We start from the raw sequence: 22207 nt of genomic DNA on the forward strand, positions 1-22207 counted from the left end.
CCAAGAGACATCATTTGCAGAATCCACTTTTATGGCATCAAGGAACAGATCCTGAATAAAGCACGACAGTCCTCCCCTCTATCCTATGACGGGGTCCCAATCATCCTGCTACAGGACCTCTCACGCCACACTCTGTTGCAGCAAGCTGCCTTACGTTCACTATTAGATCTTCTCAAGGACCGAGGCATTCCTTACCGCTAGGGTTACCCATTCGCTCGATTTGCCGGCCCTAAAGGACATGTTGCGACTCTTTGTACTACTTCGGACTTACCACATCTACTGCAACAGCCAGACTTGCCAAAGGTCAATCTGGGCCCATGGCCATATATCCTTCCTCCTACTTCTGAATCGTCGAGACGACCTCGTCCTCATCATGCTGTCACCAAGGAGGCACCTGGACCAACTACACGGGATCAGAGACGACGAAGATCAGCTGGTCCTAGACGCGGGTCCCCACCTAACTTCGTCACTTGAAGGACTGCCTGCAGTTTTTACTTGAGCCTATTACTTCACAGCTGCGATGGCTCCTCTTCTTCTCATGCCACCTTGTTCCATTCACTTGCTCTTTCTCAGTGGCTGCTATTATTGACTGTCAGTTCGACTTGATAGGAGATGTGGTAGGCCTGCTTTTCCCTGGCTGCTACTTTCCCCCAAGAGTCTGAGACACTCCCTCGGGACTACATTGACCCTGGTGACTGTCTCTCTAGACCTTTTGGTCACGCAAGCTCTTTCTCTTGTTTGCGTCCTCTTTCTCTCTTCCTTTTCCTATTTTTCCCTACTCTTTTCTCGCTTTCTGTACGTTACCCTTCCCTGTGTTCCTTGTGTTCTTCACTTCCTACAGATATGACGTCACTCAAGATAGCGTCTTTCAATGTGAAGGGCCTCAACACCCCTGAAAAAAGAACTCGGGTACTCCACCATCCCTATCGTCAGAAGGTACACATTGTTTGTTTCCAGGAAACACACTTTAAAGAGGGTGGTGCCCCTGGCATACGGCATTGGCATTACACAACCTGGCACTTCGCAAATAACCCGGTGAACAAGACGAAAGGTGTCGCCACAGCGATCCATAGATCTTTGCCTCACCAGGTGCTGGGCTGTACTGCTGATCCTGAAGCCAGATACTTGATTCTTTCATTACTAATTGGTGGACATGAATTCACTTTTCTCAACACCTATGCCCCCAACCAAAATCAGGCCTCCTTTATTCTGGACCTAGTTGATAAAGCCCTTCCCCTGATCTGAGGAACGGTCGTCTTCTGTGGCGACTTTAACCTTACTCTTGACCCCACACTCGATAATTCGACCGGATGTGCCTCCCTTCCGTACTCCACTATAAAAAAAAGTTAAAAGAGCATTCCTCCAATTACAACTCTGTGACCCATGGCGCCTCCAGCACCCAGAAGACAAAAACTATACTTTTTATTCTGCCTCTTACTCCTTCTATAGACGCATAGATTATATTCTCTTCCAACAACCAGCTCTATCACTACCTCAAACTTGCACTACAAAAGGTCGCCTCCTTTGGAACTTATCCACAAGTGAGCACTCTTCTTGCCGACTCTCCGTGATCTTCAAAACGCACGTTTGGATGCCAAACGTTTGTTAAAAGCGTCCTACAAACGTGCAATACAAATCTGTCATAGCAAATTCTTCGAATATGGAAACAGGCAGTGGGTGCCTGTTAGCAAGGGCTCTTAGGGGAAAACTGGCATACCTGCGATCAAAAACCCTGTGGATCGCATGGTACACACCACCACAGATATTGCGTCTTCTTTCCATTACTTTTATTCGGAGCTCTACAACCTGCCCCGAGCTTCCTCAACACAGGCAGATCACACACCTGAACCTTCCTCACAGCTTCCTAAATTATCTGCACTAGAATCTACTGGTTTGGAGATGCCATTCACGGAAGCCAAGCTCCAAATGGTTCTCAGATCCTTGAAAGGGGGCAAAAGCCCAGGCCCTGACAGGCTCACAGCCAGGTTCTACAAGTCCTTTGCATCCTCTCTTTCCCCTTTTATGCTTCAGGTCTTTAACGTGGTGTCTCCTGGGCTTCCCTTCCCGACGCAGACCACTGAGGCCGATATTGCAGTCATCCCAAAATCTGTTATGGTCCCGCATTTATGTGCTAGTATCGCTCCTGAATGTAGATCTCAAAATATTTGCCAAGTTGATAGCCAACAGGTTAAATGCACTCTTACCCTCAATTATCCATCCTGACCAGGTAGGGTTCGTGATGGGGCAGGAGGCCCGGGACAATACCCTTAAAACTCTAGAAATCATCCATCATGCAAAAGCAAGAAAAATTCCCCTAGTGATCTTGTTCCTAGACGCCGAGAAGGCCTTTGACCGAATCTCCTGGCACTCTATCCACGCGGGTTGTTTCTCATTTGGGCGTGGGCCCGGGTTTTCTGTCAAAGGTTTTCAGTCTCAACCCTCGGTGCGAGTTAAGATCAATGGCACTCTTTCCCCTTCCTTCCCTAGTCATAACAGGACGCGCCAATCCGGACGTCTCAGGAATAAAGATCGGAGAAAGTTAATACAAATGTGCGGCTTTCGCAGATGATCTCCTCCTCTATATAACTAATCCCCGCATTTCTCTGCCGTCTTTGCTCCGTGAGATCTCCCGTTTCGGTGAGTGGACCAACTTCAAAATCAACATGTCCAAGTCGGAGGCCTTGGAAGTCTCCCTATCCAGTGCACTGGTCTCTTCCCTCAAAACCTCCTTTCCCTTTTCCTGGCCACCAAACGGAATTACATATCTAGGCATAAAAATCACCGCTGACCTAACGCGGCTTTTTAGACTAAACTTCACCCCTCTCCTCCAACAATTCCAGAAGGACCTTGAAACCTGGCGCCAAAGGGATTTTTCCTGGTTCCGCAGGATTAGCATCATGAAAATGACTATGTTACCAAAACTACTCCATCTCCTGCAGACCATCCCCCTCCGTATTCCATCCATATTCTGGTCTCACATACGCTGATGCTTCACGCAATTTGTGTGGTCACCCGGTAAGCCATGAATTAAATGGGAAATAATGACCTGTTCTAAGGAGACGAGGGAGGGGGGGATAGGTCTCCCGGATTGCTGACTATATTACCACGCTACTGCCTGTGCCCGGCTTTTAGACATCATCCGCACTGATACATCTAAGACTTGGGTTCACATTGCACGTGACTCCTCTTCCTGCTCTATAACGGTCCTACCATGGCTAACAGGCACTACGCGTCCCACTCTCTCTAAGTTACCCTTTACAGCCCATCATACGTTTGCAACATTAGCATCCATAAGTCGCCACACCTCACTAATTGACCCTAAAGGTCCTCTGGTTCCAATAACGGACCGTCCTCGTTTCCCTCCGGGACGCTTGTCTCTTCCTCTGGGGCACGAAGACCAGCCCAATAAGATTTTGACATGTCCTCTCGAGATCCTCTGAAACCTCTATCTCAACTACTTGGGATCCCCACCCCATCAACCCGCAACTTCTTTGAATATTTACAACTAAAGCTCTTCCACTCATCCATGTGTAAATCCCACACACTGACTCGAAACCTCACAACATTTGAGCAGATGTGCATCTCCCCCTTCAGCTGTTTTCAGAAACATATCAACCTGATACATCAACGCTCCTCGTGCCCTCCTCCATTCTGTCAGGGCTGGGAACAGGACTTGGGTATTCATCTCACCCCAGTCCAATGGAACAGAAGTTTTTTTCTATCTCACAAAGCACTGATCTTTACTAAGTCCCAAGAAACGAGTTACAAAATTATATCCAGATGGTACAGAGTACCTGCTTTGCTCCATAAATGGGTCCCCACAGTGGAGATGTCACACGGAGGAGGGCACGATGATCCGTATCTGGTGGCACTGTATTATTCTACGTCCCCTTTGGAAGCTCGTACACAAGGTTATCGGAGAAGTAACGGGCCTCCCCATCCAGAATTCCCCGGAAACTCTTCTATTGTTTATACTTGACATGAATATCCCTGCCTACAAAAACTCCCTTTTGAAATATATGATCCAGGCAGCAAAAAGTAGTAATACCACGTCATTGGAAATCCATTTCTCCCCCGTCACCGGAGGAGGGGTTTGAGGAGATTGCCCTATATCAGAGAATGGAGGACCTTATTAGTGTGACGTCTTTGGACACCTCACGTTACTTGAAGACGTGGGGCCCATGAGACACGTTCCGCTCCTCGGAAACTTTTTGAAACATACAACTGTAAATTCCGCATATCTAGATATTTTCACCCTCCCCCCGTCTTATTTCACCCTCCCCCCGTCTTATGTCTTATTTTAAGTGTCTTCTCTTAAACTGTTGATTTTGTATTGATTTAATGTTCTTTTCTACGCTGTTACGTGGATCACTATGTCAAGCACTAAATGATCTACGTGCTCCCTCCTAATGCAGGTGTGCTTATTTGTACCAAATTACACAGAAAAGAAAATGTTATGTTAAAAACTTTTAAAAAAACAGAACGGACACGGAAAGAAAATACGTTTGTGTGCAAGAGGCCTAACAAAGCTAGAACCAGCTCTGTACCTCACATTGCTCCAGAGATCTATTGCTCTGCTAAACCTATATCAAGCTGGTAGCTAAGGGAGTGTGTCCTTACTGCTACAGATTTCTCCCTGTTAAAGGATGGAACTGAGCATGTGCGACCACCTCAGTGAGGTGGACAGAGAAATTAGCAAAAGAACAAACAGCAGGTGGCGCTATACTAGGGCTGCACGATAAATCAAAAAAATAATCGAATCGCGATAATCGGCAAATGCGATATGGCGATTTGGCCGACCCGAAAATGCTGCGATTATATATGAAGGGGCCCCGCGCACATAACTGGCTTTGCGTGTAAAGTATTTTACTTGTGTGTGAAACAATCTCTCTCCTATTGATAACAGGTCCAGCCTCTGTACTCACTGTCACGATGAATGCACTGCAGCGAGCGGCAGCGAGCAGGCCGGCCGGCGCGTGACTGACGTCACTTAGTAACGCTCCTGCTTCCTGAAGTGGGAGGAGCGTTACTAAGTGACGTCAGTCACGCGCCGGCCGGCCAGCTCGCTGCCGTTCGCTGCAGTGCATTCATCGTGACAGTGAGTACAGAGGCGGCCATGTTATCAATAGGAGAGAGATTGTTTCACACACTAGTAAAATACTTAACACAAAGCCAGTTATGTGCGCAGTTTAGGACACATGAGGGGACACATAGGGCCATGAGGGGAACCAGCATAAGATGCTATATGTCTTATGGTGGCCCCCCTCATGGCCCTATGTGTCATAGCACACATCCCCTATAACAGCGTCCTCCACAGATCCACCCCATAACAGTGCCATCCACAGGTCCCCATAAGTGTCCTCCACAGATCCCCCATAACAGCGTCCTCCACAGATCCCCCATAACAGCGTGCTCCACACATCCCCCATAACATCGCCCTCCACAGATCCCCCATAACAGCGTCCTCCACAGATCCCCCATAACAGCGTCCTCCACAGATCCCCCATAACAGCGTCCTCCACAGATCCCCCATAACAGCGTCCTCCACAGATCCCCCATAACAGCGTCCTCCACAGATCCCCCATAACAGCGTCCTCCACAGATCCCCCATAACGGCGTCCTCCACAGATCCCCCATAACGGCGTCCTCCACAGATCCCCCATAACGGCGTCCTCCACAGATCCACCACATAACAGCGTCATCCACAGATCCCCCACATAACAGCGTCATCCACAGATCCCCCACATAACAGCGTCATCCACAGATCCCCCACATAACAGCGTCATCCAGATCCCCCACATAACAGCGTCATCCACAGATCCCCCATATAACAGCGTCATCCACAGATCCCCCATATAACAGCGTCCTCCACAGATCCCCCACAACACAGCGTCATCCACAGATCCCCCATAACTATGTCATACCCAGCCGCGTCAGCGGCTCATATGGGAAAATCCAAGCAAATAGACCTCTAGCCCAATTCCCTTAAAATATCGCATCGCACATCGTTATCGCAATTTTTAGGGCCCTAATCGCAATCGCACAAAATTCCCATATCGTGCAGCCCTACGCTATACAGATACATTTTATTGAATAACTCTTTGGCTATCCCAATTTTTTTAATTACATGTTATTCTAAAACTATTCAGATCCAGGCGCTGGTGGGAAAACTGCAAAATACTTTTTGTGGGACAACCCAAACATTGGCTCTGTAGTCCACAAAGGAAAACACGTTATGTTCACTCTCTTTTGCTGTTTTTTCATGAAGTGGACATTTGACCCTGTTACGAAATGTCACATCCGACCTCCCACAATGCACTGCATTCTTGGACACGTAATAAAAAACTCAATGCCCTATAACTAAAGCAAATCACTTCCAAAGTTAAACAAAAACTTAGGGACGCGATCCTCAAGGTGTCCCCTATCACTGTACAATGGGTTCCGCCCTGTGATAACAGGGAAATTGAGGGGAAAACTGGCATTGGCCAAAAGTGACTACAATTAATACCTTTAATAAACACAAATATGTCAAAAAATGTCATCACAAAACTGTCTAGCAGCCTAAACCTGAACGCCTCCTACATCCCAGGTGATAAAGCAAGATTAAGGCTACATGCACACGAACGTTTGTGTCCGTTCCGTTTTTTTTTGCGGATCTGCAATTTGCGGACCGCAAAACACATACGGTCCTGTGCATGTAGCCTAATACTGCTTGTTGATGGTTTCCATTCAAGATTGTTTTTTTTTTTTCAGCATTGCACTTGCCTAATTGCAAAAATGTAATGATATATCACAAATTTACTATATCTTGCTGACTTTAAGGCCAGTGGAACTGGTGGCCTGAGAATAACACCTCATTTATGTCACATTTGTCCTCACGGCCGACCACTACCCTTTTTACACCTTTGTTGTGGTTGTTGTTTAACTAAAATCAACAAATGTATTTTGAGCTTTGTATAGGGAAGTCTTATATACAGTATATATATATATATATATATATATATATATGGGGTGAGTGTTACCAGAACTCGGTTTCTGCTTCCTTTCGGACACAGAGATCCCCTTTGTTTAATTCTTAGTTCTTACTAGCAGAAGGACCCGGCTTCGCACGGGTATATTTCATCTATTTCATCTAATGTTTGTGTGTGTCGTTAAAAAATATCGACAGTATCCACTATAACAGTGACATCTACAGTACCCCGCCCCTTTAACAGTGACCTCCACAGCGGCCTGCCCCCTTAACAGTAACATCCACAGTGCCCTCCACTTTAACGGTGACCTCCACAGCAGCCACCCCTTTATTAGTGACCTCCACAGTACCCAGTCTCGTTAACAGTGATTTCCACAATAACCCGCCCCTTTAACAGTGACCTTTACAGAGCTCAGTTCCCTTAAAATGTGACCTCCACAACACCCCATCCCCTTAACAGTGACCTCCACAGCATCCAGCCCTCTTATCAGTGACCTCCACAGCAGCCCGCCCCTTTAACAGTGACCTCGACAGAATCCCGCTCTCTTAACAGTGACCTCCACAGCAGCCTGCCCCTTTAACAGTGACCTCCACAGCAGCCGCCCCTTCATTAGTGACCTCCACAGTACCCCATCTCCTTTACAGTGATTTCCACAACACCCCGTCCCCTTAACAGTGGCCTCTACAGCAATCTGCCACTTAACACTGACCTCTATAGCGGACCGTCCCCTTAACTGTGACCTCCACAGCAGCCTGCCTCTAGGGTGGCCAGAGGTGCAGTTTTAGGCCGCACAGTTCGGCTTTCAGACTCCCTGTCCTCTGTCCAGTGCAGGGCCTGGACTGACACAGGGATGTCCTTTTGAACAGCTCACTCTCAGACAGCAGCACTGTGCTGTCTGAGCGTGAGCTGCAGGGAGAAAGTCACCCTCCCTCCCACCCCTGCAGCTGACAGAAGTTGATTTTTATCTTCATTTTTTTAATCCCCGTCGACTGGGGAGTGGGAGGGGGAGTGGCTTAGCAGGGGGTGGGGTTTTTAAGTCTGCCTTTTGAGAGTGGCCACCCTACCTGCCCCTGAACTATGACTTCCACAGCACTCCACTCCCTTAACAGTGTCATCCACAGCGCCCTGCCCCTTTAAAGCTGACCTACAGCAGTGAAGAAAAATGTCTGGGTTCTTATGGAAACCTGGTGTAAAACTGTGTGTATGTGGAGACTAAGGGCCTGCAAGCTTCTATTGACTGATAAGGGTCATGTGACCAGGCTTCTATTGGCTAATGCATTTTTTGGGAATATCTCACGCAGGGATGTCCTTTTGAACAGCTCACTCTCAGACAGCAGCACTGTGCTGTCTGAGCGTGAGCTGCAGGGAGAATGTCACTGTCCCTCACACCCCTGCAGCTGACAAAAGTTGGTTTGTCATTTTTTCAATGCTTGTCAGCTGCGGAGTGGGCGTGACTTAACCAGATGGGGGCGTGGCTTAGCGGGTTCTGGAGACGGGTTTTTTAAAAGGGTATTCCCATCTTGCTATTTCATCCTCACCTTAAGCCCGCTCTGCTGTTTACTTCCTGGTTTCCTGCTTCTAAGGCTGGGCGGGCTTAGGCAGTTTGAGTGAAGGCCGACCACACCTCTTTAAGACATCACATTGATAACTCAGTCCTTGCGTGCTCGTTCATGTGGATAGTATGAGTCATCAGTCTGGCAGCCTGCAGTGTCTGTGAGGCCCCTCCCCCCTGCTGGGGAATCATCACTCAGAGCAGGGGCGGATTAAGTGCACGATAGGCCCGGGGCTGTCTATCCAACTCGGGCCCCTCCTTTTATTTTAGTCTACGTTTTTTTTTTCTATATGAAGAGGCTGCGGTGCTTCGTGAGCGCCACAGTCTCTTCCTAGGCCATATGACATCGTTCACATGGTCTCGGTGCAGCTCTGTTCCTTCTGAGTGATTGGCGCTGAGCTGCAGTACTAAACGCAGTGCTGTCAAATGGACAGCGCTGTGCTTGGTAAGGAGCAAAGAGGCTGCGGCGCTCACTGGGACATCACGGTCTCCTCAAACAGCTGATTGGCGGGGGTGCCAGGAGTCTGACCCCCACCATCTCATAACTCTCTGAGTACAGATGTCGTAGATGTTACCTGCAGTCCTATGTAACACCCCACATAACACAGTGAACTATTGGAACATCTACTACATTATCTGCACACAGAAAGTTATCACTGTTATCTAGGCTGTTACATAGGACTGCAGGTGACAAATTACAATCTTTACAGAGTTTGTTACACAGACATGTTAGATTTCTCATAATTGGGGTCATTTATCAAACTGGTGTAAAGTAGAACTGGCTTAGTTGCCCACATAGCAACCAATCAGATTCCACCTTTCATTTTCCAGAGGAGCTGTCAAAAATGAAAGGTGGAATCTGATTAGTTGCTATGGGCAACTAAGCCAGTTCTACTTTACATCAGTTTGATAAATTATTCCAAAGGTCCCTATAGTGTCTACAGCAATTATAATATCCCCAGTAATAATAACACCCTATATTGTGCTCCAGGTAATAATGCCTGTATAGTGTCCCCAAAAATAATGTCCCCTAATAGCAACGCCCCCACACTGCCCCATATAGTAATTTCCCCCACACTGCCCCCATATAGTAATTTCCCCCACAATGCCCCCATATAGTAATTTCCCCCACAATGCCCCCATATAGTAATTTCCCCCACACTGCCCCATATAGTAATTTCCCCCACACAGCCCCATATAGTAATTTCCCCCACACTGCTCCATATAGTAATTTCCCCCACAATGCCCCCATATAGTAATTTCCCCCACAATGCCCCCATATAGTAATTTCCCCCACACTGCCCCATATAGTAATTTCCCCCACACTGCCCCATATAGTAATTTCCCCCACATTGCCCCATATAGTAATTTCCCCCACACTGTTACCCATGTAGTAGTTTGCCCCCCACACTGCCCCATCAAGTAATAACCCCCCAAACTGCCCAGTATTAAGTAATTTGCCCCCCACACTGCCCCCCATCAAGTAATAACCCCCCACACTGCCCTTCATTAAGTAATTTGCCCCCACACTGCCCTTTATTAGGTATTTTGCCCCCACTGTAATGACCGGCATCACGCACAGGGAGGAAAACAAGGAAAGCCCTGCCCAAGGGAGAGGGAAAGGTGGTGACCCCTAACTCACCTTGCGGCTGGCACCTGACTGCCCTGACGTCCCTAGACGGGTTCCTCACCCGTGCGGCGATCACGTGCCTAAACCCTGGCTTTCCCTAAAATGAGCCCTAGATAGTGAACGGGCCGGTGGGATCGCTAGTCCGCACCACTATCACTAAGAGGGAAACACCAGGGAGAGGACAGACAAAACAGACAAACACATACACCCAGGTGGGCGACCACAATAGACCACAAAGGTCCAACAGGGATCCGGAGGGTAGCGTTCTGGACCAACAACCAGAGAACGCAGCAACACAGCTCCAGAAGGTCAGAATAGATGTCCAGGCAGGAAGCTCTATATCTGGCAACCAGAGAAGTGTGAGAGAGGAATATAAGGAGGATTGGGAGTGCTGGACAAGGAACAGCTGAGGAGAAGGAGCTACGGATCCCTGAGTGAGCCAAACAGTGAGAAAACAGCCCTATCTTAAAAAGAGCGTGCAGCCAACCGCTGCGACTTCCTGACCCCGGGTATAACGGAGTCAGGCGTGGTTCTCGATACCCTCGTGACACCCACACTGCCCTTTATTAAGTATTTTTCCCCCACACTGCCCTTCATTAAGTAATTTGCCCCCACACTGCCATCCATTAAGTAATTTGCCCCCACACTGCCCTCAATTAAGTAATTTGCCCCCATGGAAACATTTGCCCCCACTGTCCTGCAGTAATATGTCCTCATCTGCCCCCCAAAGTTGGCACACACACACACACAAAAAAGGCTAATACTATACTTACCTGTGTCCGGAATGGTAAGGCAGGCCCGCGTACATCAAAGCCCTGCGCGCTACACTATACTGGCGCGCGATGACGTCACCACGCACGCCCCAATTATAATCCGCCACTGACTCAGAGAGCTATGGTCAGTGACCTCAGTAGACAGTAACATGTTCTGTCCTGCCGTCTAATACAGTTTTACACACAGAACCCGTCTTATCTTTTACAAACCCATTCTGTGCAGCTAAACAATAATTCACTACTATACATCAGCCCACAAGCATGTCAGCCAGTGGCCATATGATCTGTGCTTTTGACTCCCATAAAACATGATCACCCCCCACTGACCCGCTCTGATGCAGATTTGTAATCTCTCCCACCACCCAATTTGAAATCAGAGGCTCGGGTCGGGTGCTAAGGTGGCAGTGGCACGATAGAAGCAGAAACAGGAGATTTCATCCCCAGCCCTTTCTTCAGGATGTCAAGGAGTCTTACACCTGGAGAACACTTACAGCTGGAGGTCACGGCAGACACTCCTAGGCATCATGTATAGGCAGCTGCTAGCAGACTAATAATCCTCAAGGCAAGAAGCGCAAAGCAGGAGGCACCTTATCAGAGAAGGACCGGACCAGCTGTCACGTGACCTTCAGGTTCAAGGTGCCAGTGACAAGGGGGCACAGCACAATAGCGAGGTCTGCTCAGTGTGAGAGCTGGAGGACGCGGCGCGCTGAGCACATGCTTTCACTACACAGCAGAGCAGAGTGTCCTCCGACACTGCTCCAGCACGTCCTCGCTCTCCGCTTCTATCTCCCAAGTCTGCGCTGCAAAACTGAGCATGCGCGGCTCTTTCAGATGCAGCACAAGGGAATAAAGAACAGCGCATGCGCAGCCTCCCAGCGCCGTGCGCGTTCAGGAAAGAAATGAGAGGTCAGCCACTGGATCGATGTGGTTCCTCTACGCATGCGCGGCCCCTGCATTCGGCAGGCGAGAGGTGGCCGTAACTAGGGAAGACACAATGACAACAATGAGGTTGGAGGGGAAGAATTTTATCAAAAAGGGTTGGAATTGGCTAATACATTATATTTACACAAATGATCACTCTCACGTCATTAAACAGGGATCATTTTGATGGGAATACCCCTTTAAGTCCGTCTTTTGAGGGTGGCCTGAACGGCCACCCTACCTGCCCCCTGGACTGTCACCTCCACAGCACTCCGCTCCCTTAACAGTGTCATCCACAGCGCCCTGCCCCTTTAAATCTGACCTACAGCAGTGAAGAAAAATGGCTGGGTTGTTATGGAAACCTGGTGTAAAACTGTGTGTATGTGGAGACTAAGGACCTGAGAGCTTCTATTGGCTGATAAGGGTCATGTGACCGTGTGTATGGCAGTTGGGATATGAAGAGTAAGACCTGCCGGCTTCTATTGGCTAATGTAGGTCATGTGATGTGCCATATTTGCATTTTTTGGGGAATATCTCAAGAACGGTGCGTGCTAGAGAGCTGTGACCCCCACAAGATTTCTTTCCAGGGAGCAAGGGATGTGTATACCAAGTTTCGTTGAAATCGATGGTTGTGTTTTGGAGTGATTGCGGAACACACACACACACATACAGTATATACGTCCTTCTTTACATATAGATAGATTAGATCAAATAAAAAAAACACATGGTTTTGCTTGTGAAAACCCCCAGACATCTTCATTTCAGAAATGATAATTAAAATGACCTAAATCACGTATTTTTTGTAGTTGTGGTTGAAAATAGCTTCCCTGGCATTTTTTTTTTATTGCAGCATGCTTTGGGGGTTGGATTTTTTTTTAGGGAATTCCCATGGACACCATCAATTTCACTGGACCCCTGACAACAGGCCATAATCCAAGTCCAGAAATCACCACATTTCTGACACTTGTTTTTTTTTTTTTTTGCAGGAAATCAAGAATCGCGCCGCAGCTTTTCGGCAGGAGGGCAGCTATTCCACAGATACGGGAGGAAGCCAGGAAAACCTGAAAAAGAACAGATACAAGGACATCCTGCCATGTGAGTGTCATACAGAGAACCTATGTGTAACGGGGCGCCGAAGGCGCACTCGGTCTCCCATCAGCCGCAGACCTGCTGCTTAGCTTCGGGAGCGAGGATCTGTGTTCAGCCTCGTTCCCAGGGCGGCTTTGCTAGCTGGGAGGCTCCCTGCTCCTAGGTCTGCCTTGAGCGCTGAGCTGATCACTCGGTGCTCGACTTGTTTGTCTGTCGGTGATGTGACGCTGGCCACGTCACATGACCCTTACTCCCCACTATAAATACAGGCAACCTGCTGGCTACAGGTTGCCTGTGATTTTGGTCCCTTAGGCTGTGTATTATTATTGTTACCTTTGGATTTGACCCTTGATCTGCTTCCTGACACCTCTTCTGCCTGCTCCCTGAACCTTGACGCTCCCTCTCGGGTTTTGACCTCGGCTTGCTTTTGGATTTTGTCTTTGCATCTTCTCTTGTACTGACGTGACCTCCTGGACTGACCCCGGTTAGTTGACCCGCCTCGCCCTTCCGTTTTTGGTGGTACCTTGCTTGTTCCACCTCTCTGTCCGCTCTAGTGCTACCTCTCATTGGCTGTCCGCTTCCCTGCTGTCTCTATCTCTCTGCTTGCACTTACTCAGGTCAGGGACTGTCGCCCAGTTGCGCCCCGTCACCTAGGGCGGGTGGTGCAAGTAGGCAGGGACAGGGGACGACCGGGTGGCAGCTCAGGGGGTGCACCTCCGCTCTATCTTTATACCCGCGACTCTACCCTGTGACACTATGACCCCGACCAGAGCCGGAAACTATCTTTATGATGTACCGTTATACATCAGACAGAGAAGAGCACTGGGAAAGTGTCTGACTCAGACCTGATTACTGCTCCTGAGAGCTGATTACTGCTCCTGATAGCTGATTACTGCTCCTGAGACCTGATTACTGCTCCTGAGACCTGATTACTATTCATGAGGACTGATTACTATTCATAAGACCCGATTACTATTCATGAGACCAGTCTTATATGCAAAATAATTAGTTCTAATTAAATTAATTTACATTCTCATGCATTTCAATTGCAAGGAACTGACTGAATCCAATATATGGCAGCAGCACTGAGAGGGTTAACTATATATGTGACTCGATGGTCATTTTTAGGTAAAGCCACAGAGGACAGTGATCATAGAGGCCAAGACTGACTCTCTATCTGCGGCTTTGATGACGTTGTGAGACTACAACTCCCAGCATACCCTGACCTCCTAGGCTGACAATAGCTGGAGCACACAGGTTAAGGAGCACGTCAATAATTTTCTATCTGATAATTGCGCTTTTTCAGATGATCAGACCCGTGTTCCGGTCACACTGCTTGAGGAGGACGCTGGATCTGATTACATTAACGCCAGCTTCATACAGGTAAACTACTGAGTGGACGCAGATTTTCCGTTTATTCATCCAGCGATCGGCTGCAGAAACCGCTGGGAAGGACCCGTTGAGTGGCTGCTATTATACTGCATGTCTGACTATGTGATACACGGACGGTTCACATCCGCTAAAGCAAGAAACGCTTAGTGAGCGGCTCCCTGGTTGGTACCTAGAGCGGCGTCCTGAGCTTGGAACCCCCTTTGATGTCCATAGGTCCATGATAGATGTTCAGTAGATGTGTGGTCACAGCCCTCCCTTTACAACCCACATGTCTGAAAGGTGACTGACGGACTTTCATGGCACATCCACTGGAGGGCGCTGATTTGGTTACCGTATCTCCTGTAAAACTGTGATACTATATTATATACTCTACACCAGGCGTCCTCAAACTGCGGCCCACCAGCTGTTGCAAAACTACAACTCCCAGCATGCCCGATCAGCCTACAGCAGGGCATCGTGGGAGTTGTAGTTTTACAACAGCCGGAGGGCCGCAGGTTGAGGATGCCTGCTCTACACCATGATACCATCCATCTTCTAACACTATACTGTACATACCCTGTACTGGTCCCCACCTTATGATAGGACCCTACAGATCATGATACCATCCCCTATACTCATAGCATCCATGTCTACTATGACGCACGTGATTTACGTCCACAGGGTGTAGATAAGCAGCCCCGGTACATCGCCACGCAGGGGCCCCTGAGCCACACTGTGCTGGACTTCTGGAGGATGATATGGCAGTACAATGTTAAGGTAAGCACGCCGGTTCAACACTGTCTTTCTGGTCCATAATATATTATTATACCCTATATGTTGCGTTGGATGCTAATTCTGAGCTTTGCCGGGGCCGCACTGACATCACGTGGTGCTTAGACACTGCGGTCACTCTGACGTACCTGCCGATAGCAGAGAGGAAAGAACACACCCAAACAGCTAAATATTACCGCCTGCAACTGACTATAAGGCTACATGCACACGAACGTATTTTGTTTCCGCGTCCGTTACGTGTTTTTTTTGCCGGATGCAAAACGCATACGGTCGTGTGCACGTAGCCTAACTATGAGTAAAGTGTTCTTCCTCTAAAATGCCGCCCAGGATTTCGCTTTCCACTAGCGCCCCGCCATATGGTGTAATTAGTGATTTGCCTGTGAGGTGCAATTACATTTGCATTTATGTTCGGTGCACCGCGGACTCCGTGTGATGGAGGATAGCGAGAGAACAGACACATCATTGTTATTTTCATGAGAGAACTGTACTGGGCTTACGGGCCGTCACGTTATCAGAGGTCTCCTTCCCCCCCAGCTGTACAGGCAGTGGGTGTGCACCCCCCCCCCCCCTGTGCCGACTAACCAGTGACTTTGGGCTAAACCTAAGGGCGTGGTCCTGGCAGTTTCCTTCTATTTACCCCTGTACAGGGATCTGGAATTCGCTGCAGCGAAGCAAAGCCTCTTCCTCCTGGACTAGTCCTGGCCTGCTGACCCCCTGGGGGCAGAGACACCAAGGGATTAGGCAAAAGGCGTAGTCTGAATACAGTTCAAGGGTTGGGGCAGGCTGAGTAAGTGCATACTTTAGATAGCAATTCCAAGGTCGGGGCAGGCAGCAAGGAGCAGACTTGGTAGTCAGGCAAGGTAAAGTACAAGGGGTAGTCAGACAAGAGATCACGCCTTCCCTGGTTGCTACACACTAGAAAACCCAAAGCTCAGGCAAGGAGGTGGAACGGAAGGCTGATCAGCACCATAGTCAGCAGCTGGACAGAGAGCAAAGGATGTTCACTGAGCCCTAGCTCCAATACACACAGGGTCAGGGAAAGCAGGACTGTGGTGGACATGGACCTCCAGCCTAACACCAGCTAGCCTGTATATTGCATATGAACTGATCTAGGATCTGTCGGAGACAGGTAGTGGACTTTATTGCCACCTTGGACGATGCCTAGCTGCCATTTATGTTCTTCAGTGCTGGACACCTCTCAGTTTGGGATTGAGCGTGCAGTACCTTTCCCGGCCACTATAAAGTGTATGGCGCTGTGGTACTTTCAGAATGCTGTAACTCCTCCAATCAGCTGATTTCAGGCGGGGAAAGAGGGTCATCATCATCTAAGTCCTGGAAAACTCTTGCATTGTTTACCCACTTTTGCTCTAAAAACTGTATGTGCGATTCCAACCTGTTCCATCAGGAGAGCTCTCATTACTACCCCAGTGGGGCAGCGGTGCTGGTGCGCTGAGTCAACATAGGTTGAGATATCTCCTATGGATCTGAAGAACATCATGGACTGGCACAGTGGTGTTAGGGCACTTGACGTCCTGAATATCAGCATGCAGTAGCTGGCCTGACTGCGCACACGCCCATATCATGTAATGCCAACTGTAAATTTCCATACGTCTTACGTAATATGCAGATTACTTAATGTGCTGTTTTTTATACTTGGTTTATTTTATGTTGAAAGACAGCGTCGTAAGGAAATTGCTCTCTGGGTTTTGCGTAACTGTGTATCTGTCTCTGTACGGTCACATTCGCCGCGGCGAGTGTGCACGTAGACTTACAAGCAAATGGTCAGCAAACCCATTCATACGGTGATGTGTCTTCCAGGTGATAGTTATGGCGTGCCGAGAGGTGGAACTAGGAAAGGTGAGTCCGGTGTACACATACAATCACGGCTATATTATCGACTGGAACATCATCATAATATTAAATCGCAGGAAAAATGGCGGCCCGGACCCTCCTGGGCAAAAGCCAATGGCTCCACTCGCTCTTGAGTTGTTGCCGGATCCACCGCGTGACAATCCGGTGCTTCATTATGCAGAAAAAGTATAGGCAAATGAGCGTTTAAGTGCACCGGGGGCGGGGCCTCCTTCCTGATTGCGATGCAAGAAACAGGTCCTGTCAACCAAGAAGGAGAGGGAGGGGCTGGCGGAAGAAGTAGGAGGAGCAAAGCCGCACAGTGAGGCTTGGGAGCACTCTCGGCGCACTTAAATGCTAATTTGCATAAGGTATCATTACCATCTAGCTGAGCTAGCCTTACCAGTCATGGTGCCTGATGCCAGACTCCCTTTCAGTCCGGAGAGCCCCTTTAAATGGTAAGTTTTGTTTCTGATACCACTTCCTGCGGCTACATCCATTTCTTATATTTAGGGTGACCCTTTCATGGTTTGTTGAACTAAACGTACGGTGACATCAGAACAGAAGTCGTAAAGGGGAAGTTCTGGGAACCGTCCTTCTCCTCTTCCCCTTTACCAGGGCTGGGAACGATTTGAGCGGAGACGCATCGAATGCTGGAAGTGGCGCATTCACCGGACGGAGGCGGACAAATTATCAAAAATGAGGATGATATTATTATTATAATATGACAGATAACACAAGACCTTGGCTAGACCACATACATATTAAAGGGCATCTGTCAGCAGTTTTGTACCTATGACACTGGCTGACCTGTTGGCAGCTGTGTTGGTCCCATGTTCATATGTGCCCGCATTGCTGAGAAAAATGATGTTTTATTATATGCAAATGAGCCTCTAGGAGCAACGGGGGCGTCGCCGTTACACTTAGAGGCTCTGCTCTCTCTGCAACTGCCACGCCCCCTGTACTTTGATTGACAGAACCAGGCAGTGTAAACATCGTCACACCTGGACCTGTCAGGATATGGCTATGGGAGGATCCGATGAGGAGCAGCCGTACAGCTCAGCTTTCTCCATCAGTCCCATAGACTTTCAATGAAGCGTCACCAGCCCCTTGTTCTACTGACTGGTGGGGGGCCCCAGTGATTGGGCCCCTGGCGATGTCCGCGTATATAATGGCTTCACTCGTTGGCTATGATTTTGAATGACTGGGATTTCTCTTGCAGAAAAAATGTGAGCGCTACTGGCCGTTAGACCAAGAGACCGCCCAGTACGGAGTGTTCACTGTCAGAACGGTCAGTATGCGCCCTTCGCCTCTATCTCTATCCGGCGCTGACTACTCCTGTTTACGTTTTGATCTGTCGTCCCGTCTTCAGGTGTCAAAAGTCATTGTGAACCCGGAGGTGGTGTTTCGTAATCTGGCGGTGATGTTTCAGGAGGTGAGTGCCCTGTATATAATATCCAGGAGACTAGACCAGCAGGCGCAGTCTCTGACCGCTTCCGCAGGGCGTAGCTAGAAATGACTGGGCCCCACAGAAACTTTTGCTCCTTCAGTAATTTTTTCGCAACCCCTTCCTTTCATGCCGCCCCCATCCCTGTGGCTAGTAAAGATCGCTCTCTCAGACCAGGCCCGGCAGCTGTTCCATCCGTTTTCTACACTGTCTATACTGTCACCGTGTATAATTTCATCGTGTAATACGGTTGAGGGGGCCCTGACAAAATCTTTTAGTCCTTCTCCTCCTGGATGAGCCCCTTCTGGGTCAGGGCCCCCTATAGCTACGCCCCTGGATAGAGCTGGATCGCCATTAAAATGCCTTCCCTTGGGATGACGTGCTCTCCTGTCTTTATGCAGGAAGTCCGAGAGGTGGGACACTTCCAGTACATAGCGTGGCCTGACCGCGGGATACCCGACTCGTACACCTGCTTCCTTGAAATGATCCAGCTGGTCCGTCGCCACCAAGGAGAACACAAGGCCCCGATGTGTGTCCACTGCAGGTGAATACAGCCATGAAGTGTGTCCTTCACGTTAGGAGCCGGAGACAGCTGGGTGACAATCACAATGGGGGCCGCGATCGGTGCCATGATTGCTGTACGGCGATGGCACGATCTTGTTACGTGATTATTTAGTGTGACCCGTGTTGTATCTCTTGTGCAGTGCAGGTTGTGGGCGCACCGGCGTTATCTGTACGGTGGAATACATCCAGAGCCTTCTAGATAAGCAGGTGAAGTATCAAACATTTCCACCAGAGGGCAGCGCTGCACTGCGCAGGATTATTGACCATGATTTCTACTCAGAGAAATGAAATCTGATGAATCCCTTCAATTCTTCACCATTAGGCCTATTGCACACGACCGTATGGCTTTCTCAGTGTTTTGCGGTCCGTTTTTTTACGGATCCGTTGTTCCGTTTTTTGTTTCCGTTTTTCCGTATGGCATATACAGTATACAGCAATTACATAGATAAATTTGGGCTGGGCATAACATTTTCAATAGATGGTTCAGCAAAAAACGGAACGGAAACGGAAGACATACGGATGCATTTCCGTATGTGTTCCGTTTTTTTGCCGGACCCATTGACTTAAATGGAGCCATGGAACGTGATTTGCGGGCAATAATAGGACATGTTCTATCTTTAAACGGAACGGAAAAACGGAAATACGGAAACGGAATGCATACAGAGTACATTCAGTTTTTTTTGCGGAACCATTGAAATGAATGGTTCCGTATACGGACCGTATACGGAACGCAAAAAACAGCCAGTAAACGGGGAAAAAAACGGTCATGTGCAGGAGGCCTTAACAGGATACATGTTTGCAGTCAGTGAATGACAACACTGTCTATATTGACTGATACGTTGTAGCAAACCAGCAGAGAGACCTACCTGCAGCTAACTTGTTTCGCTCGCAGAGCATTGTCTACACTGGATATGGCTTCTCAGCCGGGCTAGCTATGGACAAGTTCACTGCCTCTGAATGTTCTGATTCACTGACAGCAAACAGATATTCACAGACAGCACACATATAATGGGGGCATGATATCTTCAATGGGTCCAAAGCCAAGTTTTTTCTGCCCTCTCACCCTTAGGCTCCATTCACACGTCCGCAATTTCGTTCCGCAATGCGGAACGGAATTGCGGACCCATTTATTTCTATGGGGCAGGACGATGTGCTGCCCGGACACAGAATTTCGGATCCGCACTTCCGTTCCGCAAAAAAATAGAACATGTCCTATTCTTGTCCGCAATTGCGGACAAGAACAGGCATATTCTATTAGTGCCGGCAGTGTGCGGTCTGCAAAATGCGGAACGCACATTGCTGCTGTCCGTGTTTTGCGGATCCGTGGATCCGCAAAACACGTTGCGGACGTGTGAATGGAGCCTAAGGGCTTATGTACACGACCATATGTATTTTGCGGATCCGCAAAAAATACGGATGACGTCCGTGTGCATTCCGTATTCTGCGGAACGGAACAGCTGACCTTTCATAGAACAATCCTATCCTTCTCCGTAATGCGGACAATAATAGGACAAGTTCTATTTTTTTGCGGAACGGAAATACGAAATGAATGGTTCCGCATATGGTCCGCAACATGAGAGGTGAGCGCCTGCTTCACTGAGCCCAGCCCTGCCTGCAGTGTATCCCAGCAGGCCGCGTCTCTCTGGCGCCGCCTGCTGGTGGCTGCTGGCATAGCACTGACAGTATAATTCTCTGAAGTTCATAAGCAATACAGAATTATATAGGGGCTTCTATTAAATTCCCCTTGTGGGACTAATAAATAGTAAAAAAAAAAAAAAAGTTTTATTAAATAAAAAAATTCCAAGTAAAAATAATATCCCCTCCATAGATTTGGTATCATCATATCCATAACAACGTAAACTGCACAATTATGATGTAATTTATCCTATATACGGTGAACGCAGTAAAAAAAATAAAAAAATTAAAAAAAACACACCAGAATTGTTGTTTTTTGCTTATTTGTGACCAAAATAAATAAATAATTTAAAAGCGATCAAAAAGTGATAGGCAACCCAAAATGATACAAAATAGAAATCAAGCCCTCGCACAGCTCAGTGGAAAGAAAAATTAAAAAAAGTAATGGGCCTTGGGATGTTGGGCCGAAAATGGGCGCCCCGCAACCCTTCCCGAAAGTGGGCATTCCCAGGTGGCCTCAGGGGCGGGACTTAGATGTCCTGATTTTACCAGTAAAAAACATTGCTATTAAACGGGTTATCCAATCCCTATAATGACCCCCCTACTGTCTGGGCCCCTCACATAGGTTATACTTACCCTGGCACCGGCGGCACCTTCTGATCCCTGCACAGCCGCCGCTGCATATCCCCGTTGCGTGGATCAAAACATCCGCGCAGCGAACAGCGGGCCACGACGGGGACGAGCCTTCCTAGCATCACGGGTGACGCTAGGAAGGCTCGTCCCCGTTGCAACCTGCCATTGGTTGCCCTCCCCCGACGCAGTGGTGCCCTTGCGGTATCGAAATCGAAGTGGGTGCTGGGAAGCGGGTTAAGTATAACCTATATGAGGGGCACGGACATTAGGGAGGTCATTATAGGGGTTGGATAACCCCTTTAAGTATGAATATGGCTGAAAACAGCGAGCAACAGATGACCTACACTCTCATAGCAAAAAAAAAAAAAAAAAGATGTCCATGCGATTTGCTGAGCGCCACCAATGTCTAAGACCGTGTCTCTTTTACCTTTGCTGCGTTCTTATATTTCAGAGGGTTCCAAGTGACTTCAGCATCTTTGAAGTGGTCATGGAAATGAGACGCCAGAGACCGTCCGCTGTGCAGACCAGGGTACGTGAGCACCTGAGCTCGAAAAATACAAATCCACACAGTGTGTAATGTAAGATGCCCCCCGTGTGTACACCCATGAGCACGGGCCTGAGGAGAAGCGTATGACCACGTCCTGGTGGGTTCCAGTACAGGTTGCACTGGAGCCACTGGTTTCTGTGGTCGGCGACTAGATTTTGCAGTCTCTTCATGGAACGGTACATGACCCCTCTCTCTCCCCGCAGGAACAGTACGACTTCCTTTACCACGCCATTACTGAGATGTTTGAGAAGCAGCTAAAAGAATATTACAGCTATGAAAACCTGCAAGAGGTGAGTATGGCACAATCCTGGATGACGGAAAGACCGAGAGGATAGAAGTTACGTGTCCTCTCTAATAAACTACATTGAAATTGCAACACCAAGAAGTCATGTAATCATGTACATCAGTGAGGTTATTCGTGGTTTCTGAGGAAT

At 48.4% G+C, this 22207-nt stretch overlaps 1 protein-coding gene across 1 annotated transcript in view; it reads left to right on the forward strand.

The window, feature by feature from the left end:
• PTPN18 (protein tyrosine phosphatase non-receptor type 18) overlaps positions 1-22207 on the forward strand; it is a 36264-nt gene that overhangs the window by 1910 nt on the left and 12147 nt on the right. Inside the window, exons 3-12 of the mRNA XM_040405577.1 lie at positions 12834-12942; positions 14243-14319; positions 14989-15084; positions 16918-16956; positions 18170-18238; positions 18320-18382; positions 18796-18938; positions 19099-19165; positions 21678-21755; positions 21977-22063. Coding sequence (XP_040261511.1) covers positions 12834-12942; positions 14243-14319; positions 14989-15084; positions 16918-16956; positions 18170-18238; positions 18320-18382; positions 18796-18938; positions 19099-19165; positions 21678-21755; positions 21977-22063 — 828 coding nt within the window. The remainder of the gene's footprint in view (positions 1-12833; positions 12943-14242; positions 14320-14988; positions 15085-16917; positions 16957-18169; positions 18239-18319; positions 18383-18795; positions 18939-19098; positions 19166-21677; positions 21756-21976; positions 22064-22207) is intronic.

This window comes from Bufo bufo, chromosome 8 (genome assembly GCF_905171765.1).
Source record: "Bufo bufo chromosome 8, aBufBuf1.1, whole genome shotgun sequence".
Taxonomy (NCBI): Eukaryota; Metazoa; Chordata; class Amphibia; order Anura; family Bufonidae; genus Bufo; species Bufo bufo.